General features: G+C 35.8%; 1 protein-coding gene across 3 annotated transcripts in view; it reads left to right on the top strand.

Annotated features, from left to right (window-relative positions):
* The window catches only part of RERG (RAS like estrogen regulated growth inhibitor), a 125,928-nt gene extending 103,277 nt beyond the window's left edge, over positions 1-22,651 (top strand). For 2 of the 3 annotated variants that reach the window (XM_058443002.1, XM_032159716.2), the window contains exons 3-5: positions 9,348-9,404; positions 19,020-19,093; positions 20,911-22,644. In XM_058443002.1, coding sequence (XP_058298985.1) covers positions 9,348-9,404; positions 19,020-19,093; positions 20,911-21,318 — 539 coding nt within the window. In that variant the 3' untranslated portion in view covers positions 21,319-22,644. Of the gene's footprint in view, positions 1-9,347; positions 9,405-19,019; positions 19,094-20,910 lie in introns of all 3 variants that reach the window. The other variant, XM_032159715.2, reaches the window with a different exon arrangement.
* Positions 22,652-22,876: the final 225 nt, after the last annotated feature.

Here is a 22,876-nt window from a genome sequence, read left to right as displayed (position 1 = left end):
TGAAATAAGGGGTAAGGGAGAGGGTTCCTTCAGAAATAATCACCACATGAAGAGATATTTGTCCCCTGGCTTCATCTGATAACTTTTTTAGTTTAGCTAAAACATCTGAGGAGTTTAGGTGGAGGAGAACATAAAAAGCAAGAGATGCCACCATAAGATGAATCTGAAAATAGAATTATAAGTTAAGTCCTCTTCTACTTAAACTATCTACCTGGACCATGTTAACCATGCCCACTGCATGCCACCACCCACAAGAAAGTGGCATTCTGGCAAGGATCACTCCCTCCAGCTTCAGGCTTTGATGTCCACTGCTTACGGGACAGTGCCTAGCACAGTACCTGGGACATGATAAACATTCAATAATTGTGTGTGCATGATAGACAGGCAGATGAATGGCAGGATAAAGGATGGATGAATGGATAGAGGCAATTCTCTACATTATGTTTTCATTAATGTCTTATGTTCAACATGTTCAAGTCCAACATCATTTTTAATTTGTTTCCCCGTTATATTCTCAAAGAATAACGCTACCCCCAGACTTTTATTTCATATGGAGTCTTTGCACTAATCCCTCTCCCTCACTGTCCACCTCTAATCAGTGAACAGTCCCCAAGATGATCAGATCAAATTGAGCCATTCTCCTACTCAGAACCCCTGTATGCTCAAAAACTTCAGAGTAAAATCCAAGCTCCTTAATGTGACATAGGAGCTACTTTATAGTCTGGGCTCTAAAGAACCGCACAACCTGACCCCCCCCCCACCCCAACCAACATAGCTCCCCACACATGCCACTCTACCCACCCTGAACCACATGTGATTCCTAACTGAACTAGCTGTCTTGCGTCTTGGCCCTTTCTCTCTGCTTGAAATGTTCTTCCTAAAATAGTGAGCTTCAATCTTCTAAGACTCAGCTTATGGCTTAGCTTTAATATAAAGTCATTTCTAATATTGTGCCTAGGCATCCTCTCAGTCTTGCCTTCTTTGGTGCTTTGCACAGTGGTCAATAAATATTTATTGACTAAATGAATGGGTGTGAAAGTCACATGTGTGGAGAGAGATAGATTTGATAGGAGATCGAAATGGATAAGCATTTGAAAATTATTGCATTCAATTATCAGCAAATATATCTGAAATCTAGTTTTTGTGTACACATCTTTGCTCTGAGTCCCCTTTTTTAGAGATCCAACATTTCAAATCACACAATCTTCTGTGGGTTTTTTTTTTTTTTTTTTTTTGGCATCTTATTTCCAATCCAGCTCATTTCCATTCCCTTCCAGAACAGCTCCTCAGTACAGAAATAGTTTTTTCATCTTCTTTGACTAAGGGCTCCAATATTCCAAACTGGCGTAATCTTGGTCTCAGCCATCACCAACATCTGTGAAAGCAAAGCTTCAACTAGCTGTCATGGTCCCCGTGTGGCTTTCTAGGCCGGGACTCACTCGGTGCTGGGATCTCATACTTCACACCTCCATCTGAGGCACAATGACCCATGTTTCTTGGAGGAGACCAGAACGGTCACAGAAAAGAGAGGAAGGACTGCTGTAAAAAAGAACATGGACTTGAGGGTTGGTGATAGAAGACCCAGGAACAACGTATGAAGAACCAAAAGTGTTGGACCCCGGGGACAAGGAATTGGAAAATTCGATTTGGAGGCTTGATTTGACAGGAGGTTGCTGGAGGTGCAGGTGAGGGAGGGAAGAAGAAGGAGCGGAATTGCCTCTTATTTAAGGAGACCCACTGCGTTGTTGTCCCTAAGCTGGAAGACAAGCCATTATAAGGCTGACACATCATACACATTACTCCTATTTTATCTACTAGAGTTTTTCTGGAAAACACAAGTTTTGCTCCCTGTGAGGCACTCGAGTGAGTCCAGCTCACCTCATTCTGGCCTCCCTTTTACCCAGTCCTTGCAGTAAGAATCCTAGACATTGTAACAGGACTTCAATTGTATAATATTCAAAATTGCCCACATATCTTTATATTTTTCCTGGGACATGCAAAGGTGCAAACTTACAACACTTTATGAATACAAACTGTATCTTATTTTCTTTGCTGACTTCCTCACTGCCTAAAATGGTTCCTGGTATGCTAATTTTTATTGTTAATGACTGAGGAAACTCATAAGAAAACATTTGCTTTTCACATACTGCTTCATCGCCTACATCTTCAGATACTTGTTTTCCTCATCTACAGCATTCTTACAGACGTTTTCAAGAAAAAAACAAAAATCTTATTTATCTAAAAGTTTTCATCTTGCTTCACAAAATTCATGTTCTCTTTCTGTGTTGCCATGGTTTCTGGTCATGGATATTTTCTCCACTAAGGAAGAATAAATCTAATCACAAGCAAAATATTCCCTTCTCAAAGCATGCTTCTCCATAAGATGTATGCTCACGTTAAAAAAAAATCAAACATGTAGAATTATATCATATACATAGAAATATTAAAATACAGTGAAAGTATTGTATATTGGAAAAATTATGGGTTTTAAGGTAAACAGAGCTGGGTTCATATCAGTTTTATCACTTAACCGCTTTGTAAATTAGACAAGTTTATTCACTTTTCTGCTTTGGTTTCTTATATGTAAAGTGGGAATCTTAATTTCTACTTTTAAGAGTTTTTGTGAAAATTAAATAAGCTTATAGTCAGTATTTAATACATACTTAAGCCCCCTTTTGATATTTAACCTTCAAGATATCCCAGTAGTGTTTTTATTTAAGATATAGCTAAAACTTACCTAATAGCATTTTCTAAAAGCATATACACTTTAATCCAACAACTAATATGATTAATAAATGGATACTTAGTTCTACAAAATTAATTCATTCAATAATAAACTATCTCCACAAATCTAGGGTAGAGTCTTCTCTATTTTTGTGAGTAACGCTCATTTTTACTTCTCTGAAGTCTTTTGACCACTTAAGGGTTGGAGTTAAATTTAGGGCCGATAGTGTTATGAGGTCAGGGGTAGCGATTCCTCTCTGGCCTAGGAGAGTAAGAGTGATGGGTCCTGCCTTTCTCAATCAGGTTTGCAATATAGGTTGATCAGATTGGCATCTGACCAGAGAAGTCGTCAATATATTTTCAAGAAATGAAAGTTCCACTTTAAAGAACATGTCTTTCAAGTAACAAAAACATACTAGAGTACAGACCCAAGCACAATAGCAATAGTGGAGCCACATAGCTTAAAGAAATTTTCTCATTCATTTCTCAAATACCTATTGGGCACACATGTGTCAAGTGCTATGCCAGCCATGGGACATAAAGATGAACAAGGCTTAATCTCTGACTTCAGATCATTCACCATTTCTAAGACATACAAGAATATAAATAAATGTTTACAAGGTAATGTACACATTATGTAACAGAGAAGAAATAAAAGACAATTTTATGTCACAGGTGAGTGATTAATATCTTGGGAAGACCAGGGAAGACTTTAAAGAGGAGGGGATGCTGCATTAGATACCACAGGTAGAAATGCTATCTGGGCCCGGCACAGTGGCTCACACCTGTAATCCCAGCACTTTGGGAGGCCGAGGCGGGCGGATCACGAGGTCAGGAGATCGAGACCATCCTGGCTAACACAGTGAAACTCCGTCTCTACTAAAAATACAAAAAATTAGCCGGGCGTGGTGGGGTGTGCCTGTAGTCCCAGCTGCTGGGGAGGCTGAGGCAGGAGAGTGGCGTGAACCCAGGAGGCAGAGCTTGCAGTGAGCTGAGATTGCGCCACTGCACTCCAGCCTGGGTGACAGAGTGAGACTCCGTCTCAAAAAACAAACAAACAAAAAAAAAAACAGAAAAAGAAAAAGAAATGCTATCTGGATATGAGTTAGTACATTTTAAATATGTGTTTCTTTCCCCCTTTCTTTGACTTAGTTCCATTCTGGGTTAACTGCTTAAAATACTGACAAGCTATTAGTTTATTTGGGCTTTTAAGGGTGCTAAACTAAACTAACGTCAGCTTGTTAAGTATTTATGGAACATTCCAAATATGTAATGATCCCTGCACTATATTTAAAATAATAGCAATAAACCCTGTAAGAAATGTACAGTCAAGTACATTAAGATGGTGAAGCAAAATGGTACCATGAGGAGAATTACACTGTCTGTGTGTGTATTAGCACATCATGTGCGTTAGAATTAAGGGAATAGTGTCGGTGCTCCACACCAAGGCAATAAAAGAGGATAATAAATGTTCCGAAGTTTATGTCTAAAATATCAGATTTTAATAGACATTTCAGGTTTCATTTTCACAAGGGTTTTTAGTCTTTTCTTTTGTAACAAAAGAAGGTTGAGACTAGACGATGCATTTTTTTCAAATGGAAGCATGTTTATATGTGTACAAATGTATGTGTACAAATACATATATATATATATATGGTATATACAACATTCTCCATGGAATTTTTCAAATGAAGGGTTTAGACAATAGAGGAATACACTAGCAAGACTCTTAAGCTCCCTGGTAGCAAAGGCCTCATCTGTAAAAAGAGAATGTAGATCCTGAGGCTAGGAAAGAATAGGGCCACATTTTAGGAAGAAAGGTAAACAATTTGAGCTTCAGTTTCTTCATCAATATACATACATCGTATTCATATCCGTATCCATATATTCCACACTATAAGGAAGTGAAGAGTAAAGATACATGTGTAAATATTTACCATAATGCCTAAACTAATAGAGCACACACTAAATGAAGATGAATAATAATAACACTACTGCATTACCTTTAAACTTTTTCCATTATAATTTTCATAATATTATTTAAATTGAGGTCATACCTAATGCAATGAGAAAACAGTTCCCATGTTGTATTAAATCCTCTCATTCTTCTCTTTTCCATTATTTTTAAACACTTTATTTATTATGACATTTTAACTATAGATCATAAAAATCAAAGTGAAAACAATGTAGTGTTGATTTTACAACCCTTGTGGGCTTGGTAATGTACCTCATTGCCTCCTGATTTTTGCTGGTCAAGGTAAGGTCAAGTAGTTAAGCTGTAAATACTATAATGAAATGAAAATGGAGGAGAAATGAAGAGAGCTACTCTATCTCCTGGAGGCATCTCAACCCTGAAAAGTTTCATACTTAGGATACTACGTAAGTTTATTATAATTTATTCATGTAGTTTTTAAGCTTTAACATTTCTAACTTTTTTATTATAAATCAACATGGGAAAAATAATTCAGATAACAAGTGGTAAATATACATATCACAACCCATAACAGACTAAAGTTGTGCTAGTATTATCCACATTTGCCTTCTCTTTATATAACACAAATTTTTGTTTTTCACAAAGTATTTGAAACTCTTTGTGACAGAATTGTCCCAAAGTTGGCAAACTTTTGTAGAAGTCCCTTAAAAAGTATTTTAAAGTTACCTGATTCTACAACTTAAAAGTAACTATGTATTTTTTGTGAAGGTACTGCAGGTTACAGAATGAAAATGATATAAATCACTTGATATACATCCATAGTAAGTTTTCATTATTATATGAATGTTGTACTGTTGTAGAGCATGTATTAAATCAAGGGTCTTTATAGGGTATGTTACTAGGATTATAGACAAGATTCAAAAGGTATTCATGATGTGAAGGTGATGAGTAATATTCCTTGAAGCACTTTTAATTGGAGCAGAAATTCTTTTCCTAACCAAAAAAAAAAAAATCTGTCCTGGCCATTTTAAACACTTTTAGTTACATTTTTCCAATGCAATCAACTCACCACAGTCCGATAAATACATAATACTTTTTCCAGCTGGAAAAAAAAAATTTCCAACATTTTTCCATAATAAATACTTATTGTTGTATGCTACAAAGTTTTGGGGTGGATTTGTTATATAGCAATAGCTGTATGCCTGGAAACCTTTAGAAAAGAACAATCACAACTGTGTAGGAAGTTACATATGCTTAAGTATCTTAGAAAAAAATTGCATTATATACAGTAAGTTACTTCATGAATTCTATAAAGAAAAGTAATGGCATATTTTTCAAGTATGATACTGAAAGGTAACATTTGAAAGTTTTGCCTGAATCTCTCTGGAATATGACTCTTAAATAAGGAATAGCATGTGTGTTAGTTTACATTTACCTTGAAGAGTTCATTTCTTGCTGAAGCTGATTTATTGTACATGAAATACCTAATTAGTTTTCATTTTAAAATATTATTCTGAAACTAAATCTGGCACTCCTGATGCCTACTTCTTCTTGTTAATGATGTCAGGAATTATTTCAAGTAACCAGCATAGATTAGTTAATTTTTAGAAATAACGTGACTATTTTAATGTAATGGTTTTACCTTTTAGCTCTTACTTATGAATGGAATATCATGCCACAGAATTATTATTTTAAGTGACTTTTAAAAATATTTTATTGGATTAAATTTTTCTTTACCAAATTTTCCATTTTGTTAGAAACCAACTTTCACTAATAATCATAAAATTCATAGTACCAGTAATACTGAAACGGAACCACAGATGATGAAGAATTAGCCAAGTAGGTTGTAAATTAGGCAAAAGGAGGAAAACAGTCTTCCCTACATTAGCCATTGGACATGTTTGGCTTGTTTAATGGAAAGGTATGGGTTGTCAAGGAAATGGAAAGAAAATAAAATATTTCAGAAGGCAGAGACTCAACAGTAACTACTAATCAAATATGTCAAACCTTAAAACTTCTGAAGCAACAAGGCCTTAAATCAATACCACCATTTTACTTCAAAAGACAAACTTCGCTCAAGATAGCTGGGATGGAGAGGGCAGGGAGTCAAAAGGAAATTAGGTCAATCTTTATAGTACCCATTTTCATTAATTATAGTTAAATTAGATTATTAATTTATTAATAATTCAATAAATTTATTAAAATTGAATAAGTTTTAATATATAAATTTAATTATACAACTGGGATAAAATTTTATTATTTAAATTTAATAAATTATATAACTATTTTGAATATATATTATTTAAATTTTATAAATTAAACAAGTGTTTTAAATATATATATTTTTATATAATAGTTAATATATATAACTTTTTGGGGTTTTGAGCATTCATATACACATATATGCTCAAAAACTCTAGCACTCTGGAGTTGTTTTGCCTCCCCCACTCTACAGCTTCAGAAAGTATTGCTGCATAACTGCACAGGCACTAACCAAGATTATTAACTGAGATCCAGGCATTTACAAATGATTCAATTATGTTCAGTATACTTGGTTTTGAAAGCTGATGGACTAATACATTTTTTAAAGATTTTGAGAAATGATTCAAATTTAAATGGTTTTGGAATTGAAGAACTGTAAATTTCACTTATGTAAAAAATTAAGCTCATTTTTTCATGATGGAAGATAATTAAGTTTTCTAGGTAGCCGGGTGCGGTGGCTCACGCCTGTAATCCCGGCACTTTGGGAGGCCGAGGCAGGCGGATCACGAGGTCAGGAGATTGAGACCACCCTGGCCAACATGGTGAAAGCCCGTCTCTACTAAAAATACAAAAATTAGCTTGGTGTGGTGGCACACGCCTGTAATCCCAGCTACTCAGGAGGCTGTGGCAGGAAAATCGCTTGAACCCGGAAGGTGGAGATCACAGTGAGCCGAGATCATACCACTGCACTCCAGCCTGGGCAACAGAGGGAGACTCTGTCAAAAAAAAAAAAAAACAAAAAAAAAACAAAAACTAAAGTTGGAACTCTTTAAATCATGCAAGCTGTTATGTGTTTATTAATGTTGGTAATTGTACAAAAGAAAAAATACGTTTACTGCTTACTGCTTACTGCATCCTGTATGTAAAAATAAAAGTTTCAGTCTCAGGAGAGTGAACAGTGACAGACTCTGAAGACTGTAGCTAAAACCACAAGTACAGTCACTGTGGGAAGTATTACAGGGTCAGTGGCCTTGCTACTTTTGGCACTGCAAATATTTTGGCTCGAATTCAGCCTCACACTCTGTAATTACAAAGAACATTGGTACTTTCCATCTCCAGCCCCCAGTCAAGAAGCCACGTTGTGCTCTGTTTTGCAAAGTCCTCATGCAATTTACACTGCCATCTCTCATATAAAACTTCACAGGAGGAAGGTTATACCTCTGTTTTTCCTAGAAGTGAGAATAGGCAAAGACTAACAGTGACCTTCCACTAACTAGTTTTATTTCTTCAAGGGGTATCTTTTGGCTGCTACATTCAGGGCATTTCAGTAAAAATAAAAATACACATTATAATGGGTATTTTAAAAGTGTAAAATATGGTAGACAATGAATCTTTCGTTAAGGTCAGTGGGATCCCAGGGAGGCCATCAGGGGTCTATGAAGGGCTCATGAGCCTGCTAAATTATATGCCAAATGTGTGTATGTATATTTTTTCAGGAAAAGGATTCAATGCTTTCATTCCATTTTTTAAGTGCCTGTAACATCCCGCTCCAATTTTTTTTTAATTTAAAACCACTGTTTTCAACTATACTACAAGTGTAAGAAAATGTTTGGCATATGTCTCATCAATTTATAAGGACAATAGAGTCCACATATTTCCATGCTTTTCTCCAGCCCATCTTCCAGTTAAGTATTATCCAGATGGCCTAGGACTTAAATTCAGTTTGATACAATGGATAAGTTACAGACTTCCTGGATTCAAATCCTTATCAGGCCACTAACTAACTAGATAAGCTTAATTAAATGAGTTAACCCCTCAGCGCCTCAGTTTCCTCATCTGAAAAATGGGAATTAACACAGTACCTGCCTCATAAAGATGACATGAGGATTGAGGAGATCATGCAAGCAAACTGCGTAGCATAGTTCCAGAACCTGACTCTGACTGTATTCTATCAGTGCTACTTTTGATGAGTTTTCACAGATGTCTAATAAAAATCCTTAATTTTGAATATCTACTTTTTAAAAATGCAAATGACCTGCTAGTGATCTTTCATTACACTAAAAATTATCACATTTTAAACTTGCCTTTGCCAATCCTTATCAATATTCAAGCTTCAGATACCTGTATTGTGAACTTTTATGTCTAAATTCATCATTTTGCTAAAAATTTTATATATGAGCATTTTCGCATTATACTTTTGTTTGTTTTGTTTTTAACCTTGTGACTAAATCAACAAATCTAATTGTTGACTAATGTACAATAAACCCATTCAAATATTACAATGGTTTTTAGGCCATAATATGAAATTTATGAATATGAATAATATGAAAATTACTTGAATAAACATAAGAAAATTATTTGCTTTATACACCAAGGAAATATAAAGGATTTATAGGGTTGTGTGGAGCATTTCGCTTTCCTTAAAAAGATAGATGTGCTAAGCAAATTAACAAATTGTTTTTTGAAATGTTGCTCTTTTCTTCCACAGCTCTTGTAGTGAGATTTCTGACCAAACGGTTCATCTGGGAATATGATCCCACCCTCGGTAGGTCAAATTTTGTTTCCTTCTCCTCTTCAATAAAAATTTATGGCCCCAAAGAAAGAATAATATTTTCTGTCGCAACATTTTTAAGCTCCTTTTAGCTGACTTGGAAGTGCTTTTCAAATCATGCAAAGAAGCCCTCTCTGAGGCTAGATGTGTGTTTCATGTTGTCTGTGCTTAGAACCCTGCAGGATTTTAATGCATAGATGAAGAAATTAGGTCAAGCCTCAGCCACGAGGAAAGGAAGTGGGTACAACACACTGCCCTCACATCAGAAAAATGCAGTATCATTCTAATGGGAGAAAGAGGATAAAATGGACATGGAACATTTGGTGCGTAATAGAATGGCATCCTGAGAAGAGTAACAGAAAGATAAAACTACTGAATATGGATTTTAGGGAAAAATAAAATACGTTTCTCTCTTTTCTTCTCTCCAATACATCTGACTAAAGTCTGTTACAGAGAGAGAAGGAGAGAAGAAGCAGCAAAATATGATGTCTGTGGATCTTACAAATAGTAAAAATGTTGATGTATAAAATGTAGGCAAACACTCTTCCTGGTTTTTTTTTTAATTTCTTTGTTTTATTTTTGTCACTCCAAGATTTTCAGTTTAAAAGGGAGCAAGACTTCTTTCATTGTTTTTATTCATTCATTCTACAAATATTTATCAAGCGCCTCCTGTGTGTCAAAGTGTTCTGGGTGCTAAGGATAAATCAGTATACAGAAAGAGAAGGCCTTGGCTTTTTTGAGTGCACAGTCTAGGAAAGAGAGAAGAGTCAATAAACAAACAAATATATATGAGATAGTGAGAAGTTGTGTGAAGGAAAACAATAAGGAAGGGAATAGAGAATGATCTTATAGTTTACTTAGTATTTGACTAATAGTTCTGAAATTTATTTTAGTAAGAAGTACAAGGTGAAAACCCAACGTTTTTGTCCAAATCGTTGACCAGTTTTCCTCCTGTTATGTATTAAATACTCGCTACCTTTCTCCACTACTTCCAATGCAGTCTTTTCATATGTTGAATTGTTTACACCAGGACGCCATTCTAGATTTGCTTTTCACACCAAACAGAAGAAGCACACTTTTTTGTCAATTGTATGCCGTACAGAACATTTTGATATTTTGTAGAGAAGGTCTTTCCTCATTACTTTTTTACAAAATTATTTTGGCTACTCTGTTCGTTGATTTTTCCAGATCAAGTTTAGAAACTCTGTAATAATATGACATGATTTTGATTGGAATTGTACTAGAACTATAAATTACTTTGAGAAGATCCACATCTTTATGTTATTCCACCTTTTAATCTAGGAGAATAGCATGTTTCTACATTTATTATTTATTCTTCTGTTTTTGCTTTTAAATAGGTCAGAGTTTTCACATCCAAGTTTTTCAACATATTTTTAAATGTAGCCACACTAATTTTAAGATGATATATTTGGATCTAAAAATGCACCCGATTTTTTAAAAAAAATTATTCTTTATTATTTCACCCACCAAAGTGAATACTTATTCTGCTCTTATATTTTTATTACTTACATAAGTTTTACAGAGATTATCTGAGAATCTTAATGATTATGGGAGTTTAATTTTAAAAATACAAATTTTTTTATTGCTGTATCCATATATCTCAATGAAAGATGAAGCTTATAAAAAACGGTCTCACAAAATGAACTCTCCCTGAATGTATTCCAGTACCTAATCTTATTATTCTTAATTAGTCTTAGTTTAACCATTTTCCCTTTTGTTTTATTCATTCTGAAAAAAAAAACTGCTATTAATAGTAATCTGCCTGCATCAGTTATGTATAGTGCAGGCTTCCTTCAGTAAGAATAATGAAACTTTATTGAGTGACCTTGTACAGTACTTCTCAAAGAGGATGGCAGCTGCTAAGCAACAAGCACTTTCATCAGACTTCAGGAGTAATGGATACATGACTCATTCCCAGGTGAGGGCTTCGTTAATTCTCTCACACTGAGGCTGGATTTGTGTGTCTATATGCGTGTGTGCAAGAGGTCACTTTTGTTCCAGCATAGAGGGGTTCTCAATCCATTTGATTCAAGGGAAATTAGCATTTCCTGAGTTTAACTTCATACTACCTTGGGGAAGACAGGATTCTTTGTTGAATACATGGCTACTGCATTAGTCCATTCTCATAATGCTGTAAAGAAATACCTGAGACTGAGTGGTTTATAAAGAAAAAGAGGTTTAATTGTCTCATGGTTCTGTAGGCTGTACAGGAATCGTGGAAGCATTTGCTTCTGGGGAGGCCTCAAGGAGCTTTTACTGACGGCAGAAGGGAAAGTGGGAGCGGGCATCTTACATGGCAGGACCATGACTGAGGGTGGGGGGTCATGCCAGGCACTTTAAAACAACCAGATCCCAGTAGAACTCACTATTGTGATGACAGCACCACTAGGGATGGTGTTAAACCATGAGAAACCACCTTACGATCCAATCTCCTCCCACCAGGCCCCACCTCCAACATTGGGGATAACAAATGAACATGAGATTTGGGTGGAGACACAGATCCAAACCATATCAGCTACTTTAACTAAAAGTTTCAAAACCACCACCAAAAGAGATAACTACATTAAAAAGCCAAGTGGCTTATATACAAGACGCAGTGTTGAATTCTGAAGTCAGTGCTTTCCTGAGAAACATGGGGCAGTTTTTGTTCAACCTGGAACAGAATTGTTACTCGATGAGAAGCTGAAGACTATGATCATCATTCTACATATTAACACACTTCGAATATTTACTGCTTTGAAATAATTCAAGGAAGAAAATGTTTGCTACTATAGTAGCAAGTGACTCCTAAACTTTTCGGTTTCAGACCCAGTGCTTTTTTATTTGATTTTTATGGAGAAAGCCTATCCTAATAATTCAATTAGGGATGCAGGCAAGGGAAAGAAAGGGGGGGGGGGAACTAAACCTACACTCCACTTGCACTTGCACTTCATAAAAGAAAGAAATTGCTTTAACATCGGAGTGTTTTGAAGGATACAATGTAAAAAAAAAGATCAGTTCCTTACATGGAACAATTTTATTTTTTTTTAATTTTCCTTATTTTACCGTGGATCAGTGAAATCTTTGTGAGTGGCCAGCACACGGATGTCTATGAACCACATCTGTAAACCACCACGGAAGCTCTTAAGATGTGGGAGCTGGACCATCTAACCATGAAAACCCCCTGATGGTGGTGGCAGCAATTATCTGATTGTAGAACAACAGGATCCATGTTCCGAATGGATCCCAACCAAGAATTGAATCTCTACCTCCAAGAGTCATATTACCCTCTAAGAATGCTGGTCACCACAGAGAATACAGATGGAGGCTTAGAACGTGTGTGCCTGTGACTGTGTGTGTGTGGGTGTGTGATGGAGGCATTTGGAGAGGGAGAGACTGTATTTCAGCCTCTATCACTACTGCGACTGGTCCCTTGGAGGCACTGTGTTTGAATCTGCTTAGAAAAGGCTCAGATGAGGATGGGAATCAGGAGACGTTAGACCCACTAGTTCTTTGGTTCTGTGATTGGTTCATCTTGCCTGCCTTACAACTCCTGCTGCTTGGAATGGTCCATACGAAAATAGATACACCCAGAACAAATTATCTTAACCAGATTCTAAAGCAGAAGTGCTTAGCCAACTCATAGAATTATTTAATTATTTAATATTGGCACTGCAAGGAGCTTAGAGATTGTCATTTGACAAATAAGGAAACAGGCACAAAGAAGTAAATTTAATCAAAATTACATGTCCAGTTGTGGTTAGACTAGGAATAGAACTCAACTCAGTACAATTTCCATTCTGGCATAAATCAACATAACTAACTGCTGTTGTTACTGTGCTGGCTAAGTGTCCATACTAACGTGTTGAAATTTGCAAAAAAAAAAAAAAAAAAAAGCTAAATCAGTAAAAAGATTAACCACATGCAACATCCCTTCAAGCACCAACTCCTCTTAGACTACATAAAATATACTTCTAGTTATTAAACTACTAGTGAGTGTAGATTTTAAATTATACATCTCTCACTTACAGTGAAATTCAAGTGTAATTTTAATGCCTCATTCCATTTTGAAACTCATATTTTTCTTATAGTATACAATATTTTGGTTCATTTGGAACTATCTCCTAATCATCTCCCCACCCTTCACAAAAAAAGCCTCAATTTATTATTTTTGTTTAGTATGAACAAAATCAAAAGCAAATCCACCAAACAAACACATACACATTTTCTTTTATGTATTAAGATGCACAGTGGAGTCTAATTTCAAAAGCTACTTAATACTTTTTTTAGAGTTAACTCTGGAAAAGTTAGCACATAGATGCACAACACTTTGCCTTTTGGGGCAGTACTTCCATTGCTTTACACATAGAGAAAATGGGCTTCTAATGAGAGAGAGAAGCTTAAATAAAAAAAATGCTTAAAATGGTATGAACCCAGTATTCACCTTAGACAAAATCACTGCTACCACACACTGCTATGTCTGGGGCAGACATTCTCTCATTTCCTGCATTTTATCCTTTTTGTTTCAGTTAACAAATAGCCAAAGAATCACAACTTCATACAATTTTTATTATATTCCATTTCCCCCCTACTGTGGCATTCTGTGATTGAAATACATACCCTATTTATCATGGAAGCAACAGAGAAAAATGTCCCTGTCTCTCAGACAACTTTTAGTGCAAAGAGATGGAATAGAGCCCAGAACTCTGTTTTCCAGTCTCTGGGGCTGATGCCAGTCTTTTTAAAAGGGAAGTTGGTACAAAGGACACTAAAGAACAGCAGAGGGAGAAGCCAAAGGGCATGGCTCCCCAGCATGTGTGATGCAGAATGGGCTGCTCTTCCTCACACTGCAGCACTGAAGATGAAAAAAGAAAATCGTTGGGAGAACACTTGGAGACAAGTGGCTGCTGTAAATAGTATTTTAGAGCATTAAATCGTACAAAACTATAATCTCTCATTTAACGTAAAAGAGTAGGGGGATGGAATATTCTGAAATTGTGAATCACTATGCAGACACCATGTATGAATTACATATTCTAGGAGAATGACAATAACGGAAAATACACTTATTAAAATATTGATCATAACCTAATTTTTAAATTTTACTTTTTGGAAAATACTTGAGCAATGTGCCGTGCTTATGGCAATGATCACCACACAGTGCTGATGGAAGTAGAAGGCAAGGATATGGCTGGTGAAGCTGCATTCTACGGCTTGTATTTTGGACAGGAGATTATATTTACAGTAAAGTAACAGAAAACAGTAGTCAAAAAAGGACTGCAAAATAGTTGATGAAATGAAAGTCAGAAACATGAGGTAGATAGAAAAAATAATTACAAAACCACTGGCTTACAAGCTACCCCCATGAGAACAGAAACTTCTGAGTTTATTGTGTTGGTTGGTTGGTTGGTTGGTTGGTTAATGATTTGGGTAGTTTGGGTACAAAGAATTGAGTTAGTAATTATGTTAATCATACTACTCTTTTTCATGGTGTTATGCTATTATTAGTGTATGGGAGGCCTTATATTATTCCACTTTCTTTTCCCCTTCATCCCTTATTTTGACACCCACTGCCCTCCTCTTTCCCTTAAGTGCAGAGTCTAATGTGTTTGAAACTAAGCATGGTATTTAAAAGCCTGAACTCCAAAGCTGGTCTTCCCTGACTCAAATCTCACCTCTACCATTTATTATCTGTGTGACCTTGGGCAAGTTATTTAATCTTGTTACGGCTCAGTTTCCTCTTGTAAAATGGAGCTAATAGCAATATATACTTCACTGGATATTTGTGAGGATTAATGAGTTAACATAAGTGTTTAGAACAGTTGTTCAAATAGAAGCAGTATGTGCTAGCTATTATTATATATTTACTTAGGAAAAATAGTGTTCTGTATATATATTTTAAATTTATATAAACTTTATATATTTTTATATATGCACACTTATAATCATTATAACCAAATCTGATATTTTTAAGATCCATGCATTTTTCTATATTTACTTCTAGTTTTCTACATGGTATTCTTTACTATGCCACATTTAACTAATGTCCCCAGTGATAAACACCTAAGTTCCCTCTAATATGAGCTACTGCTAACATCACTGGGGAAAACATACCTTTAAATTGGTGGTTCTCAAACTTTAGCATGCACCGTAATCACCTGGGGGACTTGTTAGAACACAGATTGCCCATAGATCTGGGGTGGAGCCTGAGAATTTGCATTTCTAACAAGTTTCTAGGTGAGCCAGATGTTACTGGTTCAGGTGCTACACTTTCAGACCCAGTGCTGTAAGAACCTGGACCAAGTTTTTTCTAGTGCATGTACCTGAGAAGGAGATTGCTGAATCATAAGGTATGCCCACACCAAATACTAGTGAATTGCTCGTCAAAATTATGTACCAGTCTACGCTTTCATTGCTGGTGTAGAGAAGCTGCCTATAACCTAGTCAGGCATTATATTACCTAGCTTTATAACTTTTGCCAATCTTATGGTCATAAAATCATTTTATAAGCTTCTCTCTGGTAAGTAAGCAGGTAGAAACATCATCTGATATATGTTTTCGCTAATTGGGCATCCTCCTCTGTAAATTTCCTCTTTGTATACTTTGGCCGTATTTCTTTCCTGTTCACTTATCTTTTTAATTTCTAAAATTTCTTTCATACTTTAGGTATTAATCAACTTTTTGCTTATCGTGTTAGAAATATGTTCTCCAGTCTTTAGCCTATTTAATATTGCACAAAATTATTAATTTTAGTGTAGTCAACCCATTTATTTTTTATCTCATTTTTTTGGTCTGTGCATGAGCTTTTATATTTTCTTACTTTTAATTTTTTTAACTTTAGGTTTCACTCTTCAAATCTAGATGAGTTTAGATCTCTAATTCATCCAGATTTACTTTTGATATATGCCCTAGAAGCCCAACTTTATTTTGTGCATTTAGTGGCCAATTCTTTCTTATTGGTTCCAATCCGAATGCTACTGATTGAACCATTTATTATTTCCCTAAGTAACTTGTGGTGCCACCTCAGTCATATACTAAGTTCCTATATAAATATGAGTCTATTGTTAAGGCCTTGGTAAATTTGTGCATTCTGATATTAGTACCACACTGTTTGGAGTACTGTTATATAGTATTATATAATTTTAAATAAGTCTCTTGAGCTTCTCAAAAAGTCCAGCTGGACATTTCATTTGAATTGCATTAAATTCTAGATTAATTTTGCGGAAAACTGACATGTTTTTAAAAACGTTGTTTCTCCATTTTCCTAGGATTTTCTTATTTATTCAAGTCTTTATTTTCTGTTATAAACTTCTAAAATTTTCTATTCTAGAAATTTTTTCTTTTTGCTTTTGGAGGGTTTTGAAGGGTTTTGTTCATTTTTATTACGTCCTAAATATTGTTTATTTTACTACTATTGGGAGTAGTTTCCTGTTTTCTCTTACCTTTCCTACATGGCTTTTGCTGATACAGAAGAATGCTAGTGATACTGTATTTTTCTCCAGAATTTATGAGTTTGAAATTATTGCTTATAAACTTCATATTATTTTATTTTTATTTCAGCAGAATGTACAATTTCCTCTTTTTATGCTAAATTTTAATTGCATTGTCTCTCTTAATTTAATGGCAGTATTGTCAGATCTTTACAGCTCTGCCCTCTTTTTATATCTTTTCAAATACAATGCTTTGGTTTTGTTTTCTTTTTCATGATGTTTTTTCTTTTATTTCTTTTCTTATATTGTCTTGAATTTATTCTGTTTCTTCTCTTCTAATTTATTGAGTTGAATACCTAGTTCACTTTTTCTAGATTTTTAAGAGTTATAACATCTTCTGGAATCAGACAAGTACATTAGTTCACACAAACTTGCTTCTGGCCTTTTCCCCCATCTTCACCCTGATATACTGATAGAATCATCTAGAATTGTAATGCCAGGATTGATTTTGATGTAGTTTTATTGTTTTGATGGATGTCTTGAATTCAGTTTCTGGCAAAAAGTCCTACATCAATCTGAGTCGTATCTTTTTGTAGATGATGTGCTTTATTCCCTAAATCCCTTTAGACCTCTTCCTCATTGATATCCTTAAATTTTGTCATAATAGGTTTAGATATAGAGCTTTTTCCTCATGTGTCCTGCTAGTTCCTTTGATCTTAAATCTTTCATTGTTTCATTGTTCCCTCACGTTGAGAAATTCTCAGTCATTACAACCTCAATAATTTCCACTCCTCTATGTATTTTATTCTCTCCTTTGAGGCTCATTTTATAAAGGATACTAAGATTTCTTGTTCTATTATCCATACCTCTTATTAAATTTTACTTTTGCATGTCACTTTGTTTTACTTACACTTACTGACACTTCTGGGAGAGTTCCTCAACCTAACTCTCATCAGGTCAGTCATTCATTCATTCTGTTCTTTATTTCTGTTGTTCTAGTTTTCCTACAGAGAAGCACCAGTTGGCACTTATTTTTGACCTGTGGTTTCCATTTTATGTGATGAGGGGCATACTCATGACCACCCAGTCTTCTTGTACCTGCTAACTTCTCCTTCCCCTCACATAGCTTGGTGACCACTCTGCTGTTGATCCACCAACCTCCAGCTGGTACTGAGCATCTGCCATTTTTCTGCTTTGAAGAGGCAGCATGAGCAAGACGACTCCATATAGTTCCACCTCCCCTCCATGCTGCCCAACCCTCTCCTACTTTGGATTACTGTTCCTCACCAACCACCCAATACTGGGGTCTGACCACCTTTTACTACCCCTAGACTTTCTCATAGTTTCATATCATTTGGCAAGAACCATTCACCTTCTGGTAATATATGTTACATTTCTAGAGTTGAGGTTTGAAAGGAAATTAGTAGCTTCTGTTGGTATGTTTTCTTGTTAGAAACAGCAGTTTCTAAAAACTAGATTTTTAGAAGCACCAAGGCAGAATGCATTTTGTGAAAATCACCTTCTCAATTTACATTGTTGGGGTCTCATTATAGAAGGAAAAGAGCACCAGGGAGCTGGCTTTTCAGAAAAATAAAATGGAATCTTCAGAGGAAAGGATAGGGCCAGGCGCTATGGCTGAGGCCTGTAATCTCAGCACTTTGGGAGGCCAAGGCAGGCGGATCACTTGAGGTCAGGAGTTCAAGACCAGCCTGGCCAACATGGTGAAACCTTGTCTCCACTAAAAATACAAAAATTAGCTGGGTGTTGTGGCAGGTACATGTAATCCCAGCTACTTGGGAGGCTGAGACAAGAGAATCACTTGAAACCCGGGTTTCAGTGAGCTGATATTGCACCACTGCACTCCAGCCTGTGCAACAGAGCTAGACCCTGTCAAAGAAACAAAAAAAAAAAGGAAAGTATAGGGTAGCAAAGATGCAAAGAGATTCCCCCTATTCTACACTCTGAAAGTCAGTGGCACCCATGTTAGAACTTGGTATGTCCAGGAGCTAAGTATGAAGATTCTACATTTTTGCACATCCGTCCTCTCTTTCCTAGACTACACAGTTCCTTATGCTGTAAAATCAGGAATACTTCTCCCATGCCCATTTTCAGTTTTAAGGATCAAATTAAATCTTGCATTTATTTACCGTTTTGCCTTTTTTATTTGCTCTTCCCTTAGAATCAACCTACCGACACCAAGCAACCATCGATGATGAAGTTGTTTCCATGGAGATACTAGACACTGCTGGTCAGGTAAATAAAGAGTTCAGCGAAAATATTTTTCTGGATCAAATAAAACTGAGAAATCTATGCTAAGAACAAAAATAAGGCACTTTTCTTCAACTAACTTTTGCATGCCTAAAACCTTTTTCTCTAATTAACTAGCCATTTTATATATTAACATATTTGTAAATATCTGTATATTCATCCTTATGTAAGCTGCCCAGTGTTTCAAGGGGGCTTTGAAAATACTATAATATTCATATATCATCTAGGTTAGACTCTCTCACCTATATTTTGTGGCATAGCAAGATATTAATAAGTTTTCATGGTCAAATGTGTTTTGAAATGCTCAAATGAAGTTAAACAGGTGTCTTTACTGAAAGAATTCTTACAGCCTCTAACATACTTGTGTGTGAGTCTTTAAGAAAGAGATTTAGTATATATTGTATTCTAAACTTACATGATGTCATATAAGTTTGTTTCAGAATACTTTATGTTAGATGTCTTTCTTGTAATATTTGGTATTAGGTCAGTCACTTCTGAGATTACAAAAGGGTTCATAGATAGGTTTAGTTTCCGGGTACAGAAATGACCACTGGCTGGGCGCAGTGGCTCACACCTGTAATCCCAGTACTTTGGGAGGCTGAGGCTGGCAGATCACAAGGTCAGGAGATCGAGACCATCCTGGCTAACATTGTGAAATCCCGTCTCTACTAAAAATACAAAAAATTAGCCAGGCGTGGTGGTGGGCGCCTGTAGTCCCAGCTGTTGGGGAGGCTGAGGCAGGAGACTGGCGTGAACCTGGGAGGCGGAGCTTGCAGTGAGCCAAGATCGTGCCACTGTACTCCAGCCTGGGCGACAGAGCGAGACTCCGTCTCAGAAAAAAAAAAAAAAGGAAAAGAAAGAAATGGCCACTGGAATGACAGAAAGCTGAAGTTTTCCATGGTACTTTATCAATGACCCGTGACCCCCAAAAAGACTTGAATCAAAGTGTTGAAACCAAGAAATGTTCTTGAAATGAATTACCCACTTTTCCACTTTTCCATCTCATCACCACCTACTTATTCTCTGACCTTCACAGAGCACTGATTCTGAAGACAGGCAGCAGGGAAGTGCATGCCTCCAAAAGTAATTTGAACCTGGGAAAGCAATGCTTTTTCAAATCATGCTTGTCACTTTCCTATGAAGGAGTGATAACCCACTTTGAGAATCACTTCAATAGAGTTTCTATCATTGGTACTACATGACATTTTGGGGGCTCTGAGATAGGAAAAGAAAAAAAAAGCCAAATCCTTTAGCACAGAGTTGGATTCTCTAAATAGTTTGTCACAGTTTTTCTGGAAGCTAATTGTCTATAATCTGAAGAAAGAGAAAGTTAAAACAAACAACAAACCAAAAAAGTAATAAATAAACCAAAATGGCATCTTGCTAAATTTTGACTCTAATTATGATACTTAAAATGTGGGATGGGGCTACTTGTCTGTTAAAAAATTGCTAAGTCCTTAATTGTGATGAAAAGTCTCAAAAGTGATGTGCTCAACTAAGATTATAATTTCTTTTTAGTTTTTAGGATTACAGATTTAATGATATGGCAAGAAAAAAATTAAAAGAAGAAAGTTAAAATCTATTAAATTAGAAAATACTCAGTTCCCTGAAATATGTTGAGATGAATAAGTAATGACTGTATTTAAAACTTATTTAGAAGGTTTGTACAATTAGAATACCACAACTTTTTAATGACTTTGCATATAAAGAATAGTAATTTAGGGATTACTATCAGCATTACCAGCATCCATGTATTTTGATTATTTCCAGGTCTCTTGACGGCCATTTTTCTTTGCCAACAGGAAGATACCATTCAGAGGGAAGGGCACATGCGATGGGGGGAAGGCTTTGTGCTGGTCTACGACATTACTGACCGAGGAAGTTTTGAGGAAGTGCTGCCACTTAAGAACATCCTAGATGAGATCAAAAAGCCCAAGAATGTGACTCTCATCTTGGTTGGAAACAAAGCTGACTTGGACCACTCCAGACAGGTTAGCACAGAAGAAGGAGAGAAGCTGGCCACAGAACTGGCTTGTGCTTTTTATGAGTGTTCTGCCTGCACTGGAGAAGGGAACATCACAGAGATATTCTATGAGTTGTGTCGAGAGGTGCGTCGCCGGAGGATGGTGCAGGGCAAGACGAGGCGACGCAGCTCCACCACGCATGTCAAGCAAGCCATTAACAAGATGCTCACCAAAATCAGTAGTTAGGCAGCCCAGCTGAGGTGGACCAAGTAATTGGAAATACTCTTCCCCTTCTGTTCCCCTTTCAAAAATAAAACAAAATATTGCATTCTTTGTTTTGATTCTGAGAAATGTCTGGGCTTCCCATTGTTTCCAACCTCTCATAGGTTTTAGCATGGGAAGTTTTAGCGTGTTTTATGCAATTTCAGTGCTAACAACTTCCTCCTTTCCTGCTTGAATAAGATACACTCTAATGGCATTTGAACATGTAATCACCAGAGATTCTGAAATGACTGGTTTATGTTAAGCTATTTTTAGGCATCTTCACCTTGCTTAAGTAGGTTGAAGTTTTTTCAAAGGCACTTAAAAATTCAATTTCTTGTCAGATACTACAAATAATTGTCTTAAAAGTCTAAGATAGCAGAAAATACAGTAAAAACACAGGAGAAGAAGCTGAGCTATTGGAACAGGAAATAGAAGGAACTCTAGTTTCTGTCTGAAGTGAGGATTTTCTGAATTATCTAATATCATCTAGGTATTCTTTAAAATTTTATTTTGTTCTTAAGTTCAAGCATCTTCTCACTAATGTTTTTCACTATAACAGAGAATTCATTTCGATTTGAGTTGGTTCTATCAATGATCTATTGATCATTACACCCTAATTCTCCTTCCTTGGCTCAAACAATATTTTCACTATAACAAAGGCAATAGGACACAAAATTCACATCCTGCTGGGCCTTTTTTCATCAAGTCAGGGTGATATAAAAACATTGGAAATCTTTTCACCAAACCCTGACTTTATTGAATGCTAGTAAAAGATGTAGAATTAGAGACATCTGATTTGTTTATCACCTTAGCAGAAAAACCACAGTCCAAAAAACAAGCAAATTAAGAATGGAGCTTAACCATGCCTCCATTGGGAAGTCTAGACTTTGAGCCAGGTACAGTAAGAAAAATTAGCCTCTGATTCATTAAGTTTACCACATGACTTGTTTTGATATTTTGGATACATTAACTCACTTAGGAGAATTCAGAAAAGAATGGGTGATTAAAGTTCATTACAGCTGAATAAATGTGTCTAAAACAGATTCTTATATTCTGAAAGTACAGTCTACAACTGACAAAACTTTATGATTCTTTTCTCCCCCATTATGCCCCTATATATATCAAGATTTGGGTACTTTATTTTAGTAGAAAATATATATCTTTTACATATGTATGTATTTATAAATGCATAGATATATGTATAAAAATTTGTAAGCGTTAGAGGCATTAATTCACCAATGCATTTGGACAACTTGATGTAACTGACTTTATTTTATGTGACTATAATAAAAAGCATAATTTTCTCATTCTGTCATATTTGGGTAATCTTTCTTGTGATAACATGAAACATTTATAATTTAAAGGAAGACTCAAGGGGACAACTGAATTGCAAAATTGACAAATCAGTGAGCCTGATATAAAAAAATTAGCTCCTGTTGATTAAACTAGCTGCTTTTGGAGTCTTTAGGTGCTATTTTAGATACTTTATGTATTATCAAATCTTCACAATCACTCTGCGCAAGACTAGTACTGTAAGCAC

Source organism: Hylobates moloch, unplaced genomic scaffold (genome assembly GCF_009828535.3).
Source record: "Hylobates moloch isolate HMO894 unplaced genomic scaffold, HMol_V3 SCAFFOLD_8, whole genome shotgun sequence".
NCBI lineage: Eukaryota > Metazoa > Chordata > Mammalia > Primates > Hylobatidae > Hylobates > Hylobates moloch.
This window is presented reverse-complemented; position numbering and strand designations above follow the sequence as displayed.